Source organism: Sinohyriopsis cumingii, chromosome 18, assembly GCF_028554795.1.
Source record: "Sinohyriopsis cumingii isolate HCF-2022 chromosome 18, ASM2855479v2, whole genome shotgun sequence".
In the NCBI taxonomy this organism is placed as follows: Eukaryota; Metazoa; Mollusca; class Bivalvia; order Unionida; family Unionidae; genus Sinohyriopsis; species Sinohyriopsis cumingii.
In genome coordinates, this window is record NC_142978.1 from 66,858,391 (window position 1) to 66,885,563 (window position 27,173).

Consider the following 27,173-nt stretch of genomic DNA (forward strand, 5'->3'; position numbering starts at 1 on the left):
AAGGGTCTGATCAATGACATCTACAATAAATTAGTAGGTATTAAGGGTCTGATCAATGACATCTACAATAAATTAGTAGGTATTAAGGGACTGATCAATGACATATATAGTAATTTAGTAGTTATTACGGGTCTGATCAATGACATCTACAATAAATTAGTAGGTATTAAGGGACTGATCAATGCCATCTACAATAAATTAGTAGGTAATAAGGGTCTGGGGTCTGATCAATGACATCTACAAACAATAAGCCACCAAGAAAATTTGTGATTTCACAGTATTAGAAACATACATGGCTGACAGACAAACTAAAGGACAAAAAATTGATTATAATGAATGAATACAAATAAAAATATGCAGTAGATTATATGATCTATAAGAATTCAGTAGATTACCTCCAGTCAGCTGTCATTTAAATTGCTTCTGTCCCCAACCCAATATTAAAATTGCCTCTGCCGCCCACTAACCCATAACCAGAAATTATGTTTAAAAAATATGCTTCTGTAAGGGGCAGTGATTTCCTACATAAACATATTTGATGGTGGATAATAATTTGTTTTAAATTGCTTTTGTTGTGGGTTGGTTAAATTTTAAAGTACCTTCCCCCTTGGGGCTATATGTTTTACTGGAACAGCCCTCAGTTATAATAAGCTGACCTTGCATATCATTCTTTTACATCTACAAACAGGATTGTTGTGGAATAGCATTTAAGCAGAAGATTGACTGTCCATCCTAACATCATTTTAAATGTGGTAAATGTTAAGGAAAAACAGAAGATATAAAGTAGTGTGTGTGTGTGTGATTAGGATTTTATACATAGCTTTAAACAAAAAATCAGTCATATTGCTACAATGTCTGCAGTGTGGCAGTTTACAGTGATGTCTAGCACTGAGGCATCATGCTGCAGACATGTAGCATTATGTCCCACCCAGTCACATTATCATGACACCAGGCCAACCAGTCCTAACACTAACTTCTTAATACTGAGTGCCAAGTGAGGCAGCTGTTAGTATCATTTTTATAAGTCTTTGGTATGACTCGGCTGGTGTTCAAACCCGTGACCTCATGCATCTGAGGTGGGTGCTCTAACCACTAGGCCACTGGAGTGGTCAAGATATAAAGTAGAATGCAGATTTTGTTGAAATCCTATAAGCATATCATGGTTTTGCAATATTCACATAGGCATGTTAAATACTCGTTTCTCTGCAACACTAACAACTTTTATAAACACCTATCATCACTCAAATGTGTTTTTGACTCCCAGCCAGAAATGCTCACACTTAACAAACCCTAATGCTACAATGAAAAGATCAATTAGCATTTAGACCAAAAATGATCACTTGGCTTGACAGTCAGGTTTAGATCTGTATTTTATTTTGGAACACTTTGGAATGTGAAGTATACATAAGAAAGGTGAGGAAGACCGGCCAATGTATTGGTTATCTAGTGTCAGGTCGGTGGGCACTGCGATCATCCACTGTGACTAACACAAACATGATGATCCAACTGGAGCTGGTCTGCTAGAGATGGTCTAACTAAAATGTACATTAGATTTAGAACTATAATCTTGAATACAATGTTTACCAAGAAAAATAAGTGCAATTTGTACAGCTTGATTAGAGCTATGTAACAGAAGATCTGAAAAATATCCATGCTTTATTTATTTACTTGTTAGAATGTTCCTCTATTTATTTACTTAATAAAGCATGGGTATTTTTCTGATCTTCTGTTACATTAATACATACACACACACACACACACACACACACACACACCATAGTTTTCATCATTTTCTGACAATATAACAAGTGTCCACATGTACATATTGTTGACAAATAAGGAAAGTTTTGAGCTTTCGCCATTTTAAACATTTTTTGGTCCACAGAAAGCACAGAGCACAGGATTACTGGATAAAATAAATGATTTTGTTGAGATGTACAAACAGTAAAGGGTTTGTTATAATGTTCCTTTGTTACCAGTATTAACTGATTATAAGTTTGATTTGATAGAAATGTTCTATAGTTATCATTTTATACCTGTATTTTGAGTAAGTGAGTACAGCTCATATTGACATGTCTGAAGAAAACAAATTTCAGATTAATAAAAAATACCTGAGTATTAACAATTTTGATCCATCCAAATAAAGTAAGTAAAAGACTAATTTACTTGTTTATTATTGAACAAAGACATTTCAACACAAAAGTGAATTTTATGATTCACCAGCTATAGCAGATGTATGTTTACTGTTACTGGTTTATTGTTTTTTCATTATGACACATATTCATATAAACATCTATGTGCAATTACATATAAGCTGAAATAAATTTTTCTCCGAGTAATCTTACCAGTAAATATTGTATATATATAAACTTTATGAATAATAATGAATTTGAATGTATTCTAAGTTGCAATGTTGTAAAATTCCCATTTCCTGTTAAATATTATATATAATCTTTACTGCTTATATATATATATATATATATATATATATATATATATATATATATATATATATATGGTTTTGTATAATGTTGTACCATCCTATCCCCCAACCATGAAAAAAAATCTATTTGTGGGTGGTTTTAACGTTTAATACATTCTATTGTTGGGTTCTAAAAGCATCTAAAATCATCGTAGGGTGGCTACCCAAATTCAAAACTGCCTTCCCCTGGTCCCATTTATTTTTTAATGGAACACACACACACACATATATATATATATATATATATATATATATATATATATATATATATATATATATATATATATATATATATCAATGAAATGTTTCAAATTTCAACCATATTTTAAGGACTTACCAAGTGTTTTCAAGTACTTTTCCATACACTTCAGAGATGGAGTAAAACCACTACCACAATGCTAACCAGGAATACTGTACCTATGTCTCACTATCCACTAATACAACAAATTCACAGTATTTCTTTAACTTACCAGTTTTTAAACTCTGTATATCACTCAGCTTCAATCTCAATAAGAATCCAGAATAGGGGTCTTTGGATTCTGTGATCTCTCCACCATAGAAATGGACCCATACCTTCTCTTTTCCCAGTTTACACAGGTTAAGGTCTGGATGAACATTGCCACAAACTTCACTGTAATATATTTAATATTTTTTCAACAACTACAATAATTCTGCCAGTTAGCATTTTTTTAGCAGCAAGCTGCAATTTAAAACATCAGGCCAAAGCAGGTCTGATATTGCTCACCTGGCCTACCATGACGATTTCACAAAGGATTCTTATGTAGTATTATAAGAACACAGCCTATGTAAGAACACAGCCCTGTGTAAACTATCTCCACATGTTTATATCAAATCAATTAATTTGGTTTATAAAGTATGATAAAAATAACCTTCAAAAGAATAAGGCATAATTAACAAGTTCAACTCTTTGCTCATAACAAAACTCCTAAAAGACCCTGTTGACATCAACATATTCACTAAATTTTGTTGAATTTGGATAAGAAATATAGTATCTAGAGAGGTAACCATCTCATCCAATCAGATACAAAATCATGTAATTAATACTCTATAAAAATTACTGTTGAAACAAATATCTGAATAAGAATAAAAAAGAAATGTTTAGTACCATAGGATTCTTATCGGACACAGGTAAGTTTGCTTCTGAACCTGTTTATTGCCTTGTAATATTGTGCTGATAATGTAATTTGTATAGCTTACCGTATATAACGTCATTACGTATTATGATATATGCCCATGTCATTCTTAGTGTTAAGACTTATTTTCAGCTGATCAGATCTGACGTGGTACCAGCTGCAGAGCTGACCACATAATTTGACCATAGCAGCTGTAAAGCTGACCAAAGCACCTGTAGAGCTGAATGAACAGTGTGTTGCTGGTTGAATAGCAGGTGATCGGGCATTGCTGACTGATTCGTTGGCGCTGATTGCTTGATTGGCCAAGGAATTGAATGGTGGTCGGTGACTACCTGTACTGCTGACTGCTTGATTGACCAGTGTGACTGGTAGCCAAGTGTGCTAGTGATGGAGTGTTTTGTGTAACTCCATACATGTCATCTTTTAGCTGTGGGCTAATTTTGGGGTTTGTTATACCTAGTGTTTTGGGAGTGTAAAGATATTTTGTACGATATCTGTCCCATCATTTCATCATTTTACTATTTGAGTAAAGTACCTCATTTTTCACTATTTGAGTGAATACTTGAGTAAAACATATCATTCTTTTCGTCGTGTGAGATTACTGTGAATCATTAACCTTTGTCCTTGTACTGTGTATGGTCATTTACTTGTATTCACATTTATGTTACATTATTAGGTTCGTGTGGATTGTGTTAATCTGTCCAATATTTGAATCTTATACATGCACGTATTAATCATAATTCTTTCTTTATTTGAGTCATTCATCAATAAACATTGTATTTGTATCACCATCAAAAGTGTTTTGCGATAAATCTGAAATCCAACCCGGTTATCTTGTTACACTGACCAGTTCTAACACTAACTCTCTTAATGCTGAATGCCTAGTGAGGCAGCAACAAGTATCATTTTTTAAAGTCTTTGATATGGCTAGGCCAGGGATAAAACTGCGACCCCCTGAACCCGAGGTGGATGCTCTAACCACTAGGCCACCGGAGCAGTCCCCCAATGACATTACATTAAGAGAATAAATAAAAGGAGTAGAGGATGCTAGCTTCTGACCTCTACCTTGGGTATCCTTCTAGGAAAGAAGACGTGAATTCCCTTATGCAAATAATAACCCGTTCTCCTAATACAAAAGCAGCACAGCCGGGGGCCACTTTACCTGTGACCTTAACATATGGTTAGCAAAATTTCATAAGCCAATCCATTGAAGCTAAAAGACTAAGTTGATTTATCCAGGGCCATGGTACTGCCACCACTGGACCTACCTGATTCAAGGTTGCCTCTGCAATGCCAAATCACTGAGATATAGCCTCAAGAAGGTTGACTGTGCATGCTAGCCAGTAGCTCCTGCTTTATCTTGGGTTGGAATGTTGCATTTCAACACAAGGCTCACAGAAACTGCTTGAAATTTCTGAGTAGCAATCTACATGAGGTGACTCTGATCTGATGAGATGTCAGAGTACACAAAGTGTACAACCCACTTCAGCCATGAAAAAAGGGCTTCAAGCATGATATCATGTTCACACCAGAAGGAAAAGGCGTTTGCATGTCTCTGTGCACTTCTAGTTACTGCTTAAGAACATGAACAGGATCTTGCATGGGTGCTGTTCTCAACCTGTCTATGGAAGAGAGTAAGCGAGAGACGACTTTGATTAATGTGAAGCCTTATTGTGTCAAAAGAACTACCGAACTCTTCAATCTGAACTGAAAGTTTCTTACCCTGCATGCAGAAGATAATGCTATCAGGAAACATGACTACAGGTTTAAATGAATTCTAATCAAGCCATGTTAAACCCAGGATTGGTTCTATTTGGAGATAAAATGAGGGATATTGGTTGATTGAGACCAAAACTGTCTTAAAGATCCAATAGGTCTATATCATACCCAAAAACAAGTCTGCTATGATGATGGAATGTGTCCAATATCATGGAGGGGTAGCCTTTGGTAGAGATTGAGGCCCAGCTGTTTTTTCGCCTGAAAAAACCAAAGAAAATGTTGACCACTTGAGAAATTAAGGCGTGCAGAAGGACGATGTTATTATGGCACCAGTCCATGAAAACACACCACTTTCTCTCATAAGCTTTCAGAATGGAGGGTCTTCTTGCTCTCAAAATGCTCTCCACAATCAAAGGTTTGAATTGTTTGTCTAGCAAGGCTGTCCTGGTATGAACTGAGCATGTAGGAAGGACCACCCAGGTCCATGGATGCTGTAGAAGATTCAGGTTGGCCAAAATCTTCCTGGGCTAATCTATCACTAGAATGAGTAAACTGGTGAGCAAGGACTTGTCCCATTTGATAAGGGCTATCAGAGTCATCTTACCATTCTGACCCCATAACTTCTGGATTATTTTTGGACTCAGCACCATTGGAGGGAAGGCAAACGCACACAATCCATCCCAAATGATTAAAAGTACATCCACAGCCTAAGCATTTGGGTCTGGAACTGGGGAGATTAAGGTGGGTAGCTTGTGATTCCACCTTGTTGCCAAGAGTTCGATCATTGGAATCCCTCAAAGTAAGCAAATCTGAGTTAAGATTTACTGAGAAACCATTCTGTGTGAAGGACTTGACCACTTCTGGATTGAGTCTAGGCCAAGACAATGAGTCTGCTGGGAACATGTCTGATTTGTATGTTGATATGAAGATTGCTGCACCAACGTAGAAACTGAACCGTGGGCCTGCATTTGGACCACTCTGTTCCAGTGAAATAAATCACTTGTTGACTCTTACAAAACTTGTTGCTTTTCTCCCATTTCTGTTACTTTTTTTAAGACAGTATATTTGTAACATAGTGATAATATTTTCAAGACAGTCACTATGATGGCACTATTGGATATCTGAGTAGGAACAACTAGACCTTGGGGTGAAAGTGTGGGTATGGTTTCATATCAATCTTCCAAGTATTTTAGTGGTAGCCATAACAAACTTGGTGGACAACAGGCAATTCCCTGAGCTCTTCTGGTGTGTGACCACCAGAACTAACATAATTTAAGACAGAAGCAGCATATTTATTGTCAATACTGAAAGGAAAAAACTTTCAAATTTGTAAAAAATATAAATAAGTACTTTTTGATACACAGATTTATCCAAAACAATTTTTTTTATATCATCTACCTACATTTTTATCAAATATAGTTTGAAAGTAAATCTTCCTTGAAATCTAGCTGAATAGATTACTAATGGTATAAAATGTTTCCTATTTTTAGGGTCTTCCATACTTAAATAATGATAATGTATGATAGCAATCTCAGCTTTAACTTTAATCACTAAACCTTTAACTATGTGCTGATGTGTCACTCCTTCCCAGCCACATTTCAAACTTGCAAAACACACAAGTTTAACACTGACGATGACATTGTCACCACTGGAAAAGTGATCTATGTATTTAGCAATGATTACATACTGTATGTCCAAATGCAACCAACACAGACATTGATCTGCCATTGCATAATGTGCTGACAGATAAGAATCAACGTTGACAGCCATGAAGGCATTGTCTTAAGTTATAAATAAGGTGCTCAAATTGTTAAGTCAAATTTACCCATTATATGTGAATTTTAATTGAGAGAGATGGTCTTAGCTCAAGCTAACAATTTTACAATTTCATCTGCTTATAAAGGATGATGATAAGGAAGTCATACACAAGGTAATGATACCTGTAACCTCCCATTCTTCTTTCCAAAGAATCAAAGTAGCCAAATGCAAGGTATCCATTGAGACAACGTCCTTTTGTTTGGGCAGGTAAGTCAAGGACTATAATTTCAACATCAAAAACCTGACCCTTGGGTGCATGTATGATCCAGTCACAGCACATGCCAGCAGGGTATTGATATGGATGATGCGGAGACATAATTACTGTTGATGAATTCTGAAAAACCACCGGGCAGTCTGGAAAAAGAAAAGATAAAATAAGTTATCCTGCTGAATGTGCGATAAAGACAGGTTGTTTCCATTTGTACAATAAAACTGAATCTCTGACAATGAATTTTTAGATGTAACTAAAGTATTCAGCAAGAGGTCAATCAGGGGCCATAATTCATAACAGGACAAGTACATTATGAATGGAGTATCATAAGAGGTGACCTTTATCCCAAGGTCATTTGGAGAGTGTAGGCATGTTACAATATGAACTTCCATGCATCATAATGTTCTGTTTAATGTATAAACAATTTCCATCAAGGAGTTTTGGAAATATAAACAAAAGAGATTTTTATATATAAAAAAACAGATCCTGAATGCAAATTTTCTATTACCGTGAGTTTGACTCCAAGATGAAAGAAATGACTCATTCCAAGTAAGAAGAAAATTATTCAATGAGTTTAGGAAATATAAGCAAAATAAAAAACTTTAATAAGAAGAAAGTTTAAACAAACCCTTAATGCAAATGTCTACGACCACCATATTTTGGTGTGTATAACATGTACTGATATAAAAAGCGTACACAGATAAATAATACCATCCCAATTTTTGACTCAGAATAATTGGAAAAACATTTAAAGATCATGAAAATTTCACTCCATTTTTATAGTCAATAGTCAGCCATTTTGGATAGTGCATAGATCTTGATTTGTTACACATAATTTGAGCTGTTAAAAAGGAAATTCATATATCAGTAACTAAAGATGATGAAAAACCTGAATCGTCATTTTTGTTTTGTACTTTATCCTGTGTTTGCTCTGGAACAACCATACCACAAGTTAAACTTGGGTAGTCATTCTGTTTCTTTTCTTATTTCCATCAAAATTTCAAAGCCAGCAACAAACTTTCGTTAAATGGCCATTTAATTTTGATGAAACTATTATGTTATTAGGAAGTATTTTAGCATTAAAATCATTCTCAAACATACTAATGGAACATTTAACAACCATCAAAAAATTCTGTTTGGCATCAAAAGTGTAATCAGTTTATTGTAATTCATCAGTAACAGAAATATTGTAAAAACAAGGTGATTGTTTTCTTGGAAAGCCAACCTACACCTACATTGTACTTTTATTTTGTGGGGTTTAATTCATTCAGCCCCAGCACTGTTAGCAGCACTGCTGCAGCCACACTCCACCACCAAGCTGTGCCTCTCAGCTTGTGTCCCAGAGATTTTTAGTTAATTAGAAAATTGTGTAAATATCATGCACATATATTCATTCTTAATTTCTTTTCTTCTATCCAATAAAAATCCATGGAATTTTCACCAATTGTTCCAAATAAATTTATCTTCACATTCCCATATTTTTTGTGTTATTTGTCTAAGATTTTCAAAAATTATTTATACCACATTTACAAAATTATGTCCATCACTTTTAGAAGTATCAGGTAAATTATCCTTAATTTTATGGAAATAACCAAGAAAATTTTCATTTCTGATATGGTTAGAAATATTAACTTGACATTGTTCACATCCAGTTTTTGGTTCAGCTTGATCCTTGTTCAGTGAACACATTTTGCAGTATTTTTTCTTTGGTATGGCCACGGGCCAAAGCTGTACTTGTTGAAGTGGGGGTCGAACTTTTACTTGCTTTAAACTTTTACCCACAAATCCTCCAAGTAGTTGGTGGGCAAGATTCGTTCTAAACACCAGCTTGGTTCTAGCTCTTTCCATGTTGTTTTTGGCAGTGATTTTATGGTTCTGTGATTCTTTCAAAAGCAGAAATGAATTTACTATTGAAATGTTGAAAAGAAAGAAAAACTTATATTTCCTCTATTTTAAAGACTTTCTACAAGTGATGTATGTTGCTTGCATATGATCTGCATGGTCCACTTCATTCATGTACATGTTTTGCAGTTTGATTGGATGTGGACATGGGACTTCCTTGATGGAAATATCTATTTGTATTTGGCCAACAGATGCGTCCTCGCCATCACAGTTTGAAGAGAGTACAATGATGTTCTACTTGTAACACCACTCACGTCTCCTTTCTGTTTAATTACACTTTTGCCATGCTCCTTCAGCGTTACTTTGTCTAATCCAGATGGAAGACCCTTTCTGTTTGATCAAACCATTCCACAGCCATATATCCCTTTCTGTCAAAGTAGAACAATTAGGTCTGGAGATGTAAAGAAAATGTCAGTGTAGACATGGTGTCCACGATCAAACAAAGGTTCCATTAGATCAAGGTTCAATTCTGGGTCTTTATCCATCCTTCTAGTATAAACTTGAAAATTCCCAACACAGACATTATGAGGATCAGCTGGAACCCATCCTTTGATGCCTCACTTGGTCGGTTTTAAAGGCACATACTGTTTGAAGCAATCTTCCTGAAATCCAATCATTGCTTCATCAATGGGCATCTCACAGTGCAGATTGTATCCAATTTTGCATGTGGTGCAAATATGCTCCAATACTGGTCAAATGTGAGTTAGTCTATCAAAACCAGATGTTCCTCAAGGTGGGTTACTGCTCATGTCAGTCACATCAAAATATTTTTGTAGTTTTTTAAAAATCAAGTGTGACTAAACATTTCAGTTCAGTGCAGGAAGGATGGAAAAGTTTTACCAGTACATATCTTGGGCTGTTGCAGGAAGAACTCCCATGACAATATGAGCACTAAAAAGGGCTTTTCTCTCTTCTGGTGTTGTTGGATACCACGTTTGGTTGGGTGATATCATGATGCATTTTTGGGCATAGATATTTGTTTCAACTGCAATGTCCAAGAACAGTTCCATTGGAAATAACAAATGGAAAATATTGATTTATCTTTTTTCCTTCTCCATGTTTGTCATAGGTCCAGGATTTGGTGCATTAAAATCATCCATTTGGACGGGCCAAAGATGATCATTCCAGTTTGCAAGATCTGAAAGAACTGTATCTTTATCGTTGTCATCATTGTCTTCTTCTGACAATTCAGTCTCAGAAACATGGATGAGACAAAATTGTGTAAGATAACCAATAAATGAACATATCTTTGCTTCCTCAATATTTTTTAGATCAAGCCTGAGAAACTCTTTGTTTTTGCTCTCATAATCATCAAATATTACTCTGAACTCTGCCATTGTTTACTATTTGGTGTTGAATGAAACACTTGTAGTTAAAAGTGCCCTCGATTTGTAATCTAGACTTATGAATAGTGCAAATTTACAGAGTGAAGTAAACTCATTTCCAATTGGTTCAAAATGGTCAGATTCTGGGGAAAAAACCATCTGTAACCAATCAGAGATGTCTCTACAACTACACATTCACCATGACTATAGGTAGGATCAGACACTGAATGATGTAAACAAACCACAAGTAAAGACAATAAATGTCCACTGAATGCAGAAAACAGAATATAGGTATAAGAGGGATTGGGGCCAAATGAGTCAATGCCATTTTCAGTACAAGATAGGCTATGCATACAGATGTGGGTACCCCCCCCCTTTAAGGAATCAGTATTCCTTGCATGTGCTTTCATTATTCTGGACCAAAAATCAGTATTCCTCATTTTGCTTAAAAAATTACAAGTGATTATTTCAATTCACCGCTATAAATATATTCAAAATTATACACACAACAAATGACACAAAACGACCAAAATAAATAATGAAAGGTAAAGGCTTTTTATGGACCCATTATAATAAAATAGGACCCATTTTAACACAATAGTAGGAAAAAGGGATTTTTTAAAAGAAAAGTTGCAAATGAAATGACTTTGCAATTTCAGAGGCTGGAAACATCTCTTTAATGCTTTGGTTAGCATGTCGGTGGATGCCATTGACAGTTAAATAAGCAATCAGATACATCATTGTAGCTTCTGCCCTAGTCACTTACAGCTCAAACTTGTCTTTCTTTGCCTGGCTTGTTACTTTAGATGGTGTGGATAAGAAACCTTTATGGTCTGTTGTGTGCCCCATCATAACTTTACTTCGATGGTGTTTGTCACACTTCATGTATCACTCGATGTCACTGTGACTGGCTTGAGCAATCATGATGTAATGTCTTTCCAAGAATATTATAGAACAGTAAGAACAAAAGGCAAAGTGTTCTGCTTGATTCCTTCTTGGAGTTGCTTATAATCACCCTTGTATCATGTCTTTAAGATATGTTTCTGTGCCTGCTTCAATGAAATATGTTCACTATATTTGTTTCTATGCTTTTTCTCAATCTTAAAATTCTCTTAGTATCTGAAATGCTGCATGGCCATTCAGAATAAAAGATGGTGTTCTAACGGAAGTGGCATGACTTGTGGGCAATAGTAAAACACAGATCCAAACTCTGGAGGTTTTTTGTTTTGTCTGTGTTTTGTTTTTTTAATACAAAACTTGTTTCCGTATTGGTAATGAAAACATTGTATTCCCAAATTTGCACCCATTTTCCATACAAAATACGGAAAAGTCACACGGGCACCCAAATCTACACATGGTAGAGGAAGAACCTGTGAAGACCCTAGGAATAACTAGTGACCAAGGGAAGCTACTGACAAGCTTTAATACATACCACCATTGGTCAGGACAAGAGTCAAACTGTGGGCAGAGATAAGATGTGCCAGTGATCATAGAGATAAGATGTGCCAGTGATCATAGAGATAAGATGTGCCAGTGATCATGTAAAGGCAAGCACCTAGACCACTCAGCCACCTATAGCCCTGCAGCCACCCATAGCCCAGATGTACAGTCTTATAAAGGTAGGTACAAAGTTTAGGACATGTTAAATTTACTTTTGTACCTGTATTTACTTCCAGTTTGTCGTTCTCTGCTCTGTTTACTGTGTAACTCAGATTTGAAGGAAGACCAATCCATTTCTGGACATCAAGTTGAAGCTGCGACACAAGAATATTAAGAGTGTAATTAATGATCACATAGCTCACCTCTGCCAAGCTCTTAGCAGTTACCAATAATCTTTGTTAACATAAATTATCATGCTCAAAATAATTTCAAACTAAAGTGAGCTTGACTATGAATGTTTGCAATATTTTCTCTATACAATGTACTTTCAATCTTCTAAAATTTAATTTATAATCAGCACTATACAGACCATATTGTGTCGATATAATGAACCAAATATATACATATATGGAGTACCTACCCACTGTATTTACCTAGATACTGTGACAAGACATAAAAGGCAGAAAAAACAAAACAAAAAAAATTCTTTTTAAATACCGAGATAGACTAATATAGAAAGCTGATAAAAGACAGTTAATATTGTATTTGTAGTACTTCTTTTAAACAAAATCAGTGTTCTTAACATTTTCTTCAGAAGCTATCATAAGCTTGAATTTAATGGAAGAACCTCAGAGTAACAGCCAGTAGTACCAACATAATTCATGCATTAATAATTACCTGGATTAGCCACTACAGATGAGGCCTCAAATGAAAAGAAAACAGTATGCAGTCCACACTCTAAGTCCTATACTGCTTCTCATGTACAATACAGTTAACCTATCATAATATACATATACATGCCAACCCTGAGAGACATATAAACATAATTTTTGTCAATGCAAATGGCCAAAAGCATAATTGGAGCACAAAAAGTGTTATCTATATATTACATACCGTAATTACAGTACATCGTACGAAATAATACATTTTTGCTGACAACCTGGATCTGTAGCAGGTCAAAATCTATATGAATTAAAACCAAAATGCAGACACAAAACATACTGAGAATTATTTATATTCAAAACTCACATTAACTAGTCTACATGTCTGTCACAGAATGGTTGCAAAGTCCACAAATTCTACAATGAGCTCAATCAGTGGGCTGTATTATATCACTCTCATATTCTTTTCAAATTTGTAAAGCAGTGTTGATTTGTCCTTTATCTGATCAGAATTTCTTAGGTTTAAAAAGATCCATCTGCTCGAAGAATTTCATCCACAAGTCAAACCATAAAAGCGCATCATCTGTGAGGCAAAGTTTAAAATTAAAAGAAACCCATCTGTTTTGATGGAAATGAGTCCTATAGTTGCTATAAAAATAAAATTAGGAAAGTACATCTAGGTCTTTAAAAGGCAAATGAACTCGCATGCTATTTTTACTCAGCAGTCTTTCTTTTCAGAACATTCTCAGCGATGACAATAAAAATGACAAAAACATTTTTTTAATGCTTTATTTTAATTTTATTTTGCAATGTACCAGAACAGCATAATTCATATACAGGCAAGCATAAGACGTAATTCAGTGGGAAAAAAGTGATAATCATAAACACAAAAAGAAAGCATGTGTGTGTGATTTGGATTTTTAATGTAGCTTTATCAATTTTTCAGTCATATTGCTATGAATGTTTGAAGTATGATAATTTATAGTGATACCTTGCACTGGGGCATCATGTCGCACCCAGTCACATTATCCTGACACAAAGACAGGGCAGTCCTAACAATAACCTCTTAATGTGGAGCATCTAGTGAGGCAGCTGTTATTACCATTTTTATAAGTCTTTGGTGTGACTCTCTTGCATCCAAGGTGAATGCTCTAACCATCAGACCTCTGGGGCAATCCCATTTGGGATGAAAGGCTCAGTCTTGTACTTTTTAATGTCTAATGAACACAATTACATCTGGTCTAGATAACTGTGATGCTTACAGCGATGATGTCACCATCTACAACAACACTTGGAAAGATCACCTGGAAACAATTACTAAACTTTTTTGATAGACAGTGTGATGCAAATGTGCTTGTGTTACATTTCTAGGATATATAGTGGGACACAGACAAGTTAAACCTATGGATGCAAAGGTCAAGGCTACCTTTGAATTCCCTGTGCCTATCAGTAAAAAGCAAATCATGTGATTTCTGGGCATGACTGAATACTATCGTAAATTCTGCTCCAACTTTTCCATACATGCTAAAAACCTGACCAATCTGTTGGGCAAGAAAACCAAGTTTCTTTGTCTGAAAAATGTCAGGAGGCTTTTGATAAGTTAAGTGCCAGTTAAACAGTTTATTCAGCTCCAAATTTCATAATTTAAAATATCTGTTGATGCAAATGATGTTGGGGTTGGTGTGATATTGATTCAAGAAAACAAATATTGTGCAGATCATCCACTCTATTTTTCTATTAAAAAAAGCCATTAAATAAGCACCAGAGAAATTATTCCAGTCAAGAAGGAATATTTGGCTTTGATACTGGCCTTGCAACACTTTGAAGTGTATATTAGTTCAGCTCCTTCTGTGATTATTGTATTCAGTTATCACAATCCACTTACTTTCATTAGCAAGATGATAAACAAAAACAAGAAAAAAGTAAAGACAACAATCTTTGTAAAATTTAATAAATAATTTTTTTCCTTGGAAAAACAAGGTAAAAATGAGGAAAAGAACTTAAGGTTTTAAGAATCAAATCCAAAAATAATCCAAGAATTAAAAATTAGAAGTCCTAGTAATAAAATGTTCTAAAAATTTGAGTTTGAGTCTCGACGAAAATCCAAAATGGAAGGCGATGACGTATACTGTAGTCAGTATAGTACTGAAGTGTCAACAGTTCTTTGTTGAACCACAGAAAATAATATTCCGTTGTTTGAATTACGAATAAAATTTCAATAAATGTCTTTGTCCAAGAATTCTGTATGAGCGCTTAAATATTCCCAGGGAAAATAATTAATCTCTTAGAATCGAAATAATCTGAAGAAAAATTAAAATTTAACTTCCAACTGGTCTTAACAGAAAAAACACCTTAACGTCTAAGTGTTTTAAAAGCCCAACTGAAATTATCTCCCAAAACATCACTATTAAATCTGGCTATTGAGCAATTCCGGTAAAACCAGAATTTCCAAATAACAACATAGAAGCTATATACATGTCTAAAGTCACATACTCCCAGTACAACCTCAATTTCACTCTATAAATCCCATACTAAGAAATAATTAAAAAAAATAAAATAAAAAAGTTGTTTACTTTAACTCTTACCGATTCTGAATCAAGGTCAGGAACTAGGCCAGCATTAAATACAAAGTTTTACTATTAGATGTTTACGGAAAAATACAGTCAGGTCAAACTAATTTCTGGAAAATGCAAAATTCCAGTAAATAAAATTACATTACAATAGCATGTAATGGATCAAAAAAAAATTCAAACTAACAAACAAACAATTAAATTAAATCAAATATACATAACATAAGGTGGAGTTTGATATTGTATGAATAAAATACTGAATTCAGGCATATCAAGGACAGGACAATTCAATAGTGTAAAGAAATATTATATTGTTTCAAGCATGCTTTCTTTCATTCGTAACATTTCTTATGTAAATTGTTTTTCACATGTACATTACTGCATATATTTTTCATTTTCTTTATGAGGGGAGGTGTTACGCATATTTAATTTTGCATTGTTTGTTAGTTTTTATTATAAACTATCAGTTGTGAAAAATTGTTATTTTGTAGATGGCCTTGTCCAAAACCAAGTTTACTGTCCACCTGACCAGAATCATTCTTTATTCAGTAAGCAACTAAACAGTCAATATTTTCTATCTGAGTGTGGGTTTAATATTAGGATCATTATCAGCAGAAGTAAACATATTTATCTTGGTCTGAGTCAAGGAAAGTTATTGAGTTCACCATGTTTTATTTTACAAATAATTTTATTAACATACCTAATTATAGCAAAGATTTTTCTAAAATGATTTTTAAGCTGGCATCTGGGTTATTCGTAGTTTTTTTATAATCATCTTTACTGTTAAGATTATTTATTCTTGTGATATCATCTGTGCAGAAATCATTTATATTGTTGTTTTCAGATTTTGATTTGTGTGAAATTATTTATTAATCTCTGCAAATACAAAGTGCTCTATAATATTCTTGGAAAGACATTAACTAGGAATTATACTGAATTCATACAAGGCAACCTTGGATTATATTACTGTTGGCACATTGCTACAATTAATGTCATTGGTAGATTAGTACATCAAAGACTACCAGCCACTACAAGCATACCAACACCTTCAGCATTGGAAATTATTTGGAATACCAGTAAAGTTTATTCAGAACTATATTCATTAAGACTTGTGTTAGTAATTCAAGGACTATGTCGGATTTAATTCACAATAGCTTAAGTTCTTTTCACATTTTGACTTTTCCCATCATCATGCTCATTATGCTCTACATAATATACATGACACATTAGAGTTACAATGACATTAATTTGAATGCATAAATCAGTCACTGTGCATTTTCTCAAGTTACAGTTAAAGCAAGGAGAAACCATTACTTTTAACCAAAAGCCTGGCTGCTTACTGCAGAGAACAAGTGACTGATACGTACATGACTTTTATATAGGAAATTTACCAGAGGGAAATAAGAATGACCACTGTCACCAGGTGACTGCTACGCAAAGGTGACCACTGGGATAGGCTTGACTGCAGTTAATCCTGGGATAGCAGTCAAAGTATCTTATGTATTATTGCTTTCACTTAATGTAATACATATGGGATGTCCTAGAAAAAAAGGGTTCACAAAGCAGAGAGCTTGACATCATCAGGTACCATTCAGGGACCCAAGGTGGCACATTCCTATTTGTGTCTTTAAATAATATTTCACCCCATTGCAGTCACAAAATCCAGGTCAAGACAGTTCAAACATGGCAAAATTGCTTTGGAGGCATGAAAATATAATCAGTGTCAACATGTCAACTAAATTTTGCATGTCAATACAAGTTGTTTTTGCATAATTGTTACATCAATTACCTCCACAAATGTCTGTCCTAAAAGTTTTTAAAATAAAGATAAACTGAAAAATGCTTTAGCCTGATGAAATCTGATAGCATACAAACATGCCTCCCAAAATTTATTTCTCTACATCATGTAGTTTCTGCACAATTTTGCAATCATGCTTTCAAAGATGGATTGGCATTTAAATTAAAAATAAATTAGAGCTCAAACACTACAATGTTTGTGCATGTGTGTGGAGATATTTTATTCTATGATATTCACCTCAGTTAAAATTCTTGGTCAATTTTGTCATTCGGTTTAAGAAACCAACAAAATTCTGTATGTTCTAGAGACAGCTGATTAAATAGTTTTACTTATTTTGTACTAACCATACTTAAAATGAAGGTCCTGCATGCAAATAGTGTAATGATAAAAGTGTGAATATAAACCTTAATTATTCATTCAGATGGACAAAGTTGACACTAAAGTCCTTGCCCCATTCCTGGTGGGGCACGAAAAGGTCTGTGAATACTTAAATATACTTTAGGCGAGGTGGACATTGTTTGCCGAATCGTGGGAATTTGGGTCGTAAAGGGTGGGGTGGGAGTCGATATCTTGCCTCCATCATCAAATCTTCCTTCCAATTATGGTAAGAATCTCACTAAGCAGAATATGGGTTAGTCCTACAATGTAAGATGGTGGCCCTGACGTGTGCATTGGGAGGGGGCTCGACGTCCCATCATCTGATACGTGTCCAAATTTTACTTACATACAGAGTATAGTTCTTACATGGAGAACTAAGTTCTGAATAGACTGTTTATAACAGTGGGGAAAATGTTTCTATTAATTTCTAGTCCGACTAAATATTATTTTAAATAATTTGTTGAGTTTTTAACCTGTTCTGCTGTCTCTCTGACCACATACAATAACATAATTAAACTGACGTATTTTTCTCTGCATATCATATTCAAAGTCACCCGCCATTCGTCAAACCCTAAATCTAGCTACTAACCGCGACTTCGACTCGGCATTTGGAATATCATCGGCTCTTTTCTATGGGAGAGACGGACTCGAGTCCTATCACAGTATTCGAATTCTGCTACGCAATCTATGATTTCGTATTTTGATTTTTTTAAATTTAATAAACATCCTCATTTTTGTTCACTGGTTAACCTGGATATTTTAAAAACACATTACGTATCTTAGTTACTGTTAAAGAACTTTGATTTCATTTTGTTTTTGGGAAATGATTTGAGGGTGTAATTTTAGTTATAGAGTATACAGTTTGGCATTACTAAAACTACTAGCTTCGCTTGAACGTTTGCTTTACCCTGACTTCAAAGGTAAATTGTATTTTAAAAAAACACCCCCCCATAAAAACAAAGAAAATCAAAACAAAACAAAACAACCCTGATAACTCTCTTTTGTTTGTTTAATATATTTTGTCATTCAGTCACGTGCACTTTTAGAACTCTTGTTTTGCCTGCTTGGTTAATATCGTTTCTTTATTTTAATAACTGTTAAAGTTAGTGCACTTTTGGACAAGCTGAGGCTTTTCTTTCAATTCCAGGATTATAGTTATTTTGATCAGGCGAACCACACGAGTCTGACGTTTTATCAATAAAGTAGGGGCTTAGATCATGCATAATTTTCACGACAAAATGAAAATAAATTTAAAATGCAGTACGTGATAGAAACATACAGGTATCCCAAAATGATCTCTACTGTGCATGTTGCAACTGCAAACAACTTCAGCTTACATCTGTCACTGTCAGAAGTGCGTATTATCTGCAGAACGCAAACTGCGGAATGCGAACGCGGAGGTAATGGGGATACGTAGGAAGGTGGGAACCAGACTGGCTGTTTTTATCCATTTGGACTACCTTCACTATTTCTGCGAGACAAAGATGTGTCATACGAATAAATAAATAAATAACAAAATTACCATGACCAACCGGAAGTTACATTAGACATTTTGTTGAAGGGTGATGGCCCGAAAAGGAAAGTACAGTATTGTGCGTCTTACCTAAAGCCTAAAATTTAAGAATTTGCTCCATGATAAATTAGAGGGTGCTATTTCAAAGCTTTCAGTTTCATCTAAGTAGTGTTCAGGTATTGCTACGTTTATGTTAATTAGCTCTTGGTCAATTACATGTTATCTGAATAGGTTTAATCCAGTTGTTGATTGTTCGTTTAATGTAAGTTAGTTTTTGTAAGTAAACCTATTATCGTGGACCACGTCGAGGCGACGACATTGTAGCGAAGGTGTTGGTTGTTCTTAGTCATGTATGATATATCAGAGTTGCAGAAAATCAGATTCCACAGACAAGTAAAATTCTTTAATGTACCACTTAAAATTATGTAGATCCAAGACATGGACTATTTTAGTCCTTCAGTGTAAGACATAGCACATGTTGGTTTTGTTTTAGTGCTGACGCCCAAAACATAAATATCAGCCTTACCTACAGGACTAGGAATATTTCAGCTGGTACTATTTTTTGCTTTAATATATATATATATATATATATATATATATATATATATATATATATATATAATGTTTGTGTATGAGAGAGAGGGAAACAACAATAAAGGTTGGACAAAGCTCTAAGTAATGTATTGTATTGTTGTGGTGAGTCAGTGTTTTGGCAATGAAAACAAACATAAAATTAACTCATGATAAAGTTAGACTGGCACAAGCACATTTTATTTATAGACATAGGCCCAGAGCTGCTAACTTTAAATAACTCAGAAGACTTGACTTGAGTTCCACAAGCCCTGACTCCATTTTCCATATTCCCAAAATTGCCCCTTTTAAAACTTATTTGTCACACAAAATTACACTTGCTACACTTCATATATGAAAGGATTAAAATAAAATCATATTAAATTAATTTGTTTGTTTATTTTTGGAGCTCAAATAATGTCACATAAAGCAGTGTTTTCCTTCAGATCCCGAGTTCAGCTATTGTATAATTCCTCTAACAATGTCCGTCTTACTCAGTGGATCAACAGTGTTTATTAGCATTTGAAACATGTCTTGGTTTTGCTGTTTACTATTTTGATGTTCTTCATATGTTTAACCAGTGTTTCATTACTCTAGTGTAAGTGTAAGCAAGAGACAACTGAACTATTTTTCACTGAACTTTAACTGAAACATCTTGAGCAATGCAATAGCATTTAAACAAGAACATTATAAAAAAATACTTAACTGTTTTTGCCAAAATCATTTTTAGTAGGTTATTTCCTTTTTTATTTCAACTTCGTCAAAGGATGAACAATTTGTAATCAAAGACTCAATAGCCAACCAACAACATTTGATTTCTTTATTACTTATAATGCCTAAAAAAATACAATCCCATGTTTAGCCTAAGCTCTCCAGATTACAACAATAATTAATTAAGAGCATGTCATGTATTCATGCTAGTCTTAATACCATTATGTGGCAGTGATCATTGCACTGGTTACAGCGATTGCTGGAACCATTTGGGTACCCACTAGACTGGCTGTGGCAGATTTCTCTACTGAACATAATTATCCAAAAATTTTAGAACCACTTGAAAGTTGAAGCCATGTGAGCACTAGTTTTAGTAACCAGTACAATCTGTTCCCCATTCTTAGGTCACATGCTTCACTTTGTACACATAGTTTACAGCTTTTGATTGAAGTATGATAATAAGATGATCTTCATAAGGGTAAGGGGGATGTTAAATAAATATTAATAATTTGCTAGCCTTTCAAGATCTTGAAAATAAATTTCCACATTTCATCTCATGCAACTGAAGTTTTCTCAGGCAGATTATTTTTTTTCTCAACAAGTCTGATAGGCACCTCACTTAGAATACAGGAGGGGCCCATCGGAAATTAGAAGGGCCACAGGCATTGGGCAATCAGATTTTTTAGCACTACGTTCAGTTTTCACTGATTGCCCACTTTTTTTGCATGTTTTTAAGTCTCTAGGACCTGTTCCAAATTTTCGACTGTTGGCTTAAATGGTGTTTATGTTTCTTTGGTTAGCTACCCATCTAACTGACCTGGTTAGTACATTTTCTACAATTTCAGATTTCGTTTGATTTTATGCCTTTTAGGACTGAAGAAAAAAAATTCTATGACCTTTTCTGTTCAAACTACAGAAGGTAAAGAAATTCAAAACATAAAGTTCTAATTGATGTGCTAACACATGTTGTGATCACAGTATTATCAACAACATCAGAAAGCCTTTAGCAACACCATTTGTTGTACCTATTTTTACACAAGTGCCAACAAGGTGAGGGCCATTATATTGATGTTATCAGAACCATTGCAATTAAACCCCATCAGAATCTGAGCTTTCAAGAGTTTCAACACTTATTCCTGGACTTGTATGATCAGGGTCTGTGAATCTAACAAAAATGTATTCTTGGTCTGTAACTGCTGAATAATAATAATAATAATAATAATAATAATGCTTTATTTATAGAGGGTGACTCATTAGTCAAGGACTATTCTCCCTTGAATCAGTACTAACATCTGAAAGGATAGATATGAAACTAGCTCTAGATATGTTATCCTTGATATTATTCAGCATGACATCAGATATACTATTGATAAAATCTGTATATGCAGTTATTACATAAAACAGATGTTAGCCATTAAAAGAAATAATGACCTATAACTACTTCTTAACTGTTACAACAGTGAACTGTAGTAATTTTCAGTACCTCAGTAGATAAGTGATGGCTGTGTTTAATGATCCATCAGCAAAATCACTAACTGGGGGATAGCAGATAGCTGTTAAAAATCAAGCCCTGTAGTTAACATATGTAATCTGAGAAAATTCATTACACTTGCTCATAATGGTTACATATGTAATCTGAGAAAATTCGTTACACTTGCTCATAATGATTACATATGTAATCTGAGAAAATTCATCACACATAATTGTTACATATGTAATCTGAGAAAATTCATCACACATAATTGTTATATATGTAATCTGAGAAAATTCATCACACATAATGGTTATATATGTAATCTTAGCATATCCACCACAGTGTTTCCCCAGACATGGAAACTAGCAAATGTTACCCCCATTCTTAAGTCAGACAGCAAGGAAAATGTCAGTAACCATAGATTCCTATTTATCTTACCAAGTCTGTCCAAACTACTTAAACATAAAAGAAGAAGGAAAAACGTGTTCATGATCATGACAATCAGCCTATAATTTTGTTCACCAAATCCAATCAGGGTTCAGAGAAAACCACTACTGAGAGATAGCCTCGGTCACCATGATAGATAGATGGATTACTGCAGCCTTTGTTCAAGGAAAATTAGTTGGATCCATACTAGGTGATCATGACCACTCTGGTGGCCTAGTGGTTAGAGCATCCGCCTCGGAAGCAGAAGGTCATGGGTTTAATCCCCGGCCGAGTCATACCAAAGACTTAAAAAATGGTACTAACAGCTGCCTCGCTTGATGCTCAGCATTAGGAGGTTAGTGCTAGGACTGGTTGGCCTGGTGTCAGGATAATGTGACTGGGTGGGACATCATGCTACATGTCTGCGGCATGATGCCCCAGTGCTAGACATCACTATAAACTGTCACACTGCAGACACCTTTGCAATATGACTGAAAAATTGTTAAAGCTACATTAAAAATCCAAATCACACACACACACATTGATCACAGAAAAGTTGTTGACCTTATTGTTCATGATAATCTAGTCAATAAATTGAATTGAACTGTGACAGCTCCATGATTGACAGGTTTACAACATATTTAAGAAACAGAAAACAAGGTGTCAAAATTTCTAAAGAAGAACCAAGTACATATGGAGGACCACTTAGTCCTGGACCCAATCCTCATCTCACACATGATCAGAAAATAGGCAACTGTATTTCATCTACTAACCAATATGCAGATGACACTGCTTTTTCAAATTTCAAACAGCTAAAACCAGAGGTCTACCGTCAGATAATCTTACTTAGAATAGATTCCTGGAGTTAGGAAAATGTAATGAAAGACTTGAGTAATAATGATTACTACCCAACAAAACAGAGCAAACTTGGAAAATCACAGTTTGAATCTTAAGTTGAATGAAATCTGTCTACAAATCGTTACTGATGGCAAAATTCTTTGAGTGATGGTTGACAGCAGTTTGCAATGGAATAACATATTGGGTCAAATGAAGTCAGTTATGTCTTTGGTTATTAAGCTAGATAAGGCCATATCTATCAACTAAACTTCGGTTAATGTATTACATTTTTGATATACCATAAAGAGCTTGCAGACTCCTCTTAGATAATGCTTAAAACATCCAAAATTCAATGAATGATATTAAAATAAGTAGGAGAACAAATATTTGTGAGAAAGACTAGACTCGTGCACCGGGTTTCAAACCATGTGGCCATAATGCATGTGTATCTCCTGGAACTGTTTCATGTTAAAAAAACATGGCAACACTCCCAATTTAAGATTAGTTTTGGCTAACCATCTTCCATTCCAAAACCAAACAAAGACTGTTTAAGAAAAGTTTTCAATATTCTGACCACTAATTTGGAACAGAATCCAAAAAGGAAGTTAGAGATAAAGATGAAAAAGAAATGCATTTAATTATAATCCTGCTCATTTGATGAACAGTGGAACCCGTCTGATTTGAGGATGAGCACATGGCTATGTTGGAGGGTATGAGTGCATGGCTATGCGGGTTCAGGATGAGCACATGACCATGGGGATGGGTGCTTGGTCATGTGGGTTTGAGGATGATTACAGCCATGTGGATTGAGGATAAGTATAAGTGCATGGCTATGTGGATTGGAGATGAGCACATGGCCATGTGGGTTGGGGATGGGTGCTTGGTCATGTGATTTGAGGATGAACACATAGCCATGTGGGTTGGGGATGGGTGCTTGGTCATGTGGTTTGAGGATGAACACATAGCCGTGTGGGTTTGGGATAAGTGCATGTCTATGTGGATTGAAGATGAGCACATGGACATTGGGAATGAGAACGTGGTTGTGGTGGTGCATGAGAGCTAGACAGTAGTTGTTCAAACTTCATTCTTTCAGTTGTTTTCAACATCAGTGACATTTTTTAAGTTTGTAGAACATGCATATAGGTTAAATGACATAATTTCTTATCGTGGGTCAGTGGTTCTTCCCGGGGTTCTCCAGGGTTCTTCCTCCACCATTTATACTGGCTGCTAAGTATAGCCTATTTTGTGCTCAAAAGTGGCGTTAAATCCTACAACTACAACTACAACCTATAATTTCATATTGTGAATTTTTGGTAGATCTTTATTAGCATACTTTAACATTTGTTTCTTTCCCATTTCAGAATAGGCCGATTTTATTGGAGAGCAACCAAAAATGAATTCAAATAATAATGCACCATTAAGTCCTGCTGTTGCTGGAATGTTACGGCCCCCAACATTTTTCTGGCAGAATGAAGATGGGAACTTTATTAATTTACAGGAGAGACTAAACTTCAACCCCAGAATTCCATCACAAGTTTCTCAAGTCATCCATGGTGTGTTGCCTGGACAAGGTCATGTTCATACCCATCAAAATCCTTACCTTCAGCAGTTAATCAATGGTCAAGGTCAAGCAACACTAGGTCATGGTCACTTTCACAGTAATGATAGGCCAGATTCAGGATATTCTCTCACAAATCAGGACGCATCCACTGTCCTTGATATGGACTTGGATCCAGAGGGAGGTGGTCAAGGCCATGATATATCCAGTAGGTACCCACATGCTCACATGCTCCCAGGAGGTTACAGTGGAAACCAGAATGGCGGAGGTGACACAGCCAGTCATGGGCATACCCATGACTCTGAAGAAGGAAACCAAATGAGCTGGAGAATCTTTCTTTCATCTGGTGTTTTTATCCTGATCCTCTTCATTCGTATTATGGCTGACCACATTTTAGGTAAGCAGAAAGTAGGGAAACCATTACACTCCCTCACTTTAAATTCAAAATGGTTTGAAAAAAAGCCACAACATTGCAGTCAAACATGTTTAAATAGACACAACACATCACATCGAAACATGTTTAAAAAGATACAACACAGCACAGTTAAATATATTTTAAGATACAAAACTCAGCACAGGTAAACATGTTTAAATAGACACAACACGTCACAGTTAGCCATGTTTTAAGAGACAATACAGCACAAACATGTTTTAAGAGACACAGCAGAGCACAGTTAAGTGTTAAGTATGTTTAATAAGACAACACAGCAGTTAAATATGTATTAAGATGCACAACACAGCACAGTTGAACATGTTTAAACAGACACATTGCATCACAGTTAGACATGTTTTGAGATACAAAACACAGCACAGTTGAACATGTTTGAAAAGACAACACAGCACAGCTGAGCATGTTTAAACAGGCACATTGCACAGTTTAAAGATGTTTTAAGATACAAAACACAGCACAGTTGAACATGTTTAAATAGATGCAACACGTCACAGACATGTTTTAAGAGACACATTACAGCACAGTTGAGTGTTAAGTATGTTTAAAAATACAACACAGCAGTTAAACATGTATTAGGATGCACAACACAGCACAGTTGAGCATGTTTAAACAGACACATTGCATCACAGTTAAACATGTTTAACAAGACACAACACAGCACAGTTAAACATATTTAAACAGACACAACACGGCACAGTTGAGCATGTTTAAATAGACAACACAGCACAGTTAAAGATATTTAAAAAGACAACACAGCACAGTTAAACATGTTTAGATAGACACAACACGTCACAGTTAGACATGTTTTAACTTATTCGGCTCTGATCCTGTCTGTACATGTGATCCGGTTTGTGCATTCAATGGCCGATTTCACCTGTAGTTGTGGTTTGTTTACTGCATTCAGTGTCCAATCCCGTCTCCATTCATGGTGAATGTGTGTTAAATACAGCATCTTTGATTGGTTACAAATGGTTTTTCCCGAAAAATCAGACCAATATTAAACCAATCAGAAATGATTTTACTTTCATTTGTGCAAATTTGAATTGTTTAGAAGCCAAGGGTTACTAATTGAGAGCAGTTTCACTACACGTGTTCTGTTCATGAAAAATCATAAATGATGGTGGACTTAAGAGTGATTTTTTATGACAATGAGAGCGAAAATGTGGAGTTTCTCAGGTTTGATCTTGTAAATATTGAGCAAGCACAGGAAAGATATGTTCGGCATTTGGATATTTTGTGAGATTTAGATTCAGACAGAGAAGTTTCAGAGATTGAATCATCGGAAGAAGAGGATAATGATATGGCTGATGACATATTTCTAAAAATGTTGCCCATAATTTTATAAATAGTGTATAAATAAGTTGTGAAAGACTTGGACAAATAGAAGAAAAAAATATATCACTGTGTACACAAATTCATTTGGAATAATTGGTTAAAATTTTCATATATTTTTATTGGATATAAGAAAAGAAATTAAGGTAAGGGTAAATGCATGTGCATGATGTTTGCAAAATTTTCCAAACAGGTAAAAACTATCTGGGGCACAAGCAGCTAGACACAGCTTAGTGCTGCTGGGGCATAGCAGCAGTGATACTAATAACAGTGCGGGGGTTGAATGAGTGAAGAGACACAACACGGTACAGACATGTTTTATGAGACACAGCACAGCACAGTTAAGTGTTAAGTATGTTTGAAAAGACAACACAGCAGTTAAACATGTCTTAAGATGCACAACACAGCATATTGAGCATGTTTAAACAGACAACACAGCACAGTGAGCGTGTTTAAAAAGACAACACAGCATAGTGAGCATTTAAAAAGACAAGACAGCATAGTGAGCGTGTTTAAAAAGACAACACAGCACAGTGAGCGTGTTTAAAAAGACAACACAGCATAGTGAGCGTTTAAAAAGACAACACAGCATAGTGAGCATGTTTAAACAGACAACACAGCACAGTGAGCATGTTTAAAAAGACAACACAGCATAATGAGCATGTTTAAAAAGACACAACACA

The 27,173-nt window shown here is 35.0% G+C and overlaps 2 protein-coding genes across 4 annotated transcripts in view; one reads left to right on the forward strand and one right to left on the reverse strand.

The window, feature by feature from the left end:
• The window catches only part of LOC149776842 (uncharacterized), a 43,459-nt gene extending 25,265 nt beyond the window's left edge, over positions 1–18,194 (reverse strand). Inside the window, exons 1-4 of the mRNA XM_089941358.1 lie at positions 18,092–18,194; positions 12,272–12,365; positions 7,296–7,527; positions 2,953–3,113 (exon numbers count right to left, since the gene is read on the reverse strand). Of these exons, the coding sequence (XP_089797484.1) occupies positions 2,953–3,113; positions 7,296–7,527; positions 12,272–12,365; positions 18,092–18,160 (556 nt within the window). The 5' untranslated portion in view covers positions 18,161–18,194. The remainder of the gene's footprint in view (positions 1–2,952; positions 3,114–7,295; positions 7,528–12,271; positions 12,366–18,091) is intronic.
• Positions 18,195–19,058: 864 nt separating this feature from the next.
• The window catches only part of LOC149776843 (E3 ubiquitin-protein ligase RNFT1-like), a 37,032-nt gene continuing 28,917 nt past the window's right edge, over positions 19,059–27,173 (forward strand). The window contains exons 1-2 of one of the 3 annotated variants that reach the window (XM_089941576.1): positions 19,059–19,210; positions 24,511–25,104. In XM_089941576.1, coding sequence (XP_089797702.1) covers positions 24,543–25,104 — 562 coding nt within the window. In that variant the 5' untranslated portion in view covers positions 19,059–19,210; positions 24,511–24,542. Of the gene's footprint in view, positions 19,308–24,510; positions 25,105–27,173 lie in introns of all 3 variants that reach the window. The other 2 variants (XM_089941577.1, XM_089941575.1) reach the window with 2 other exon arrangements.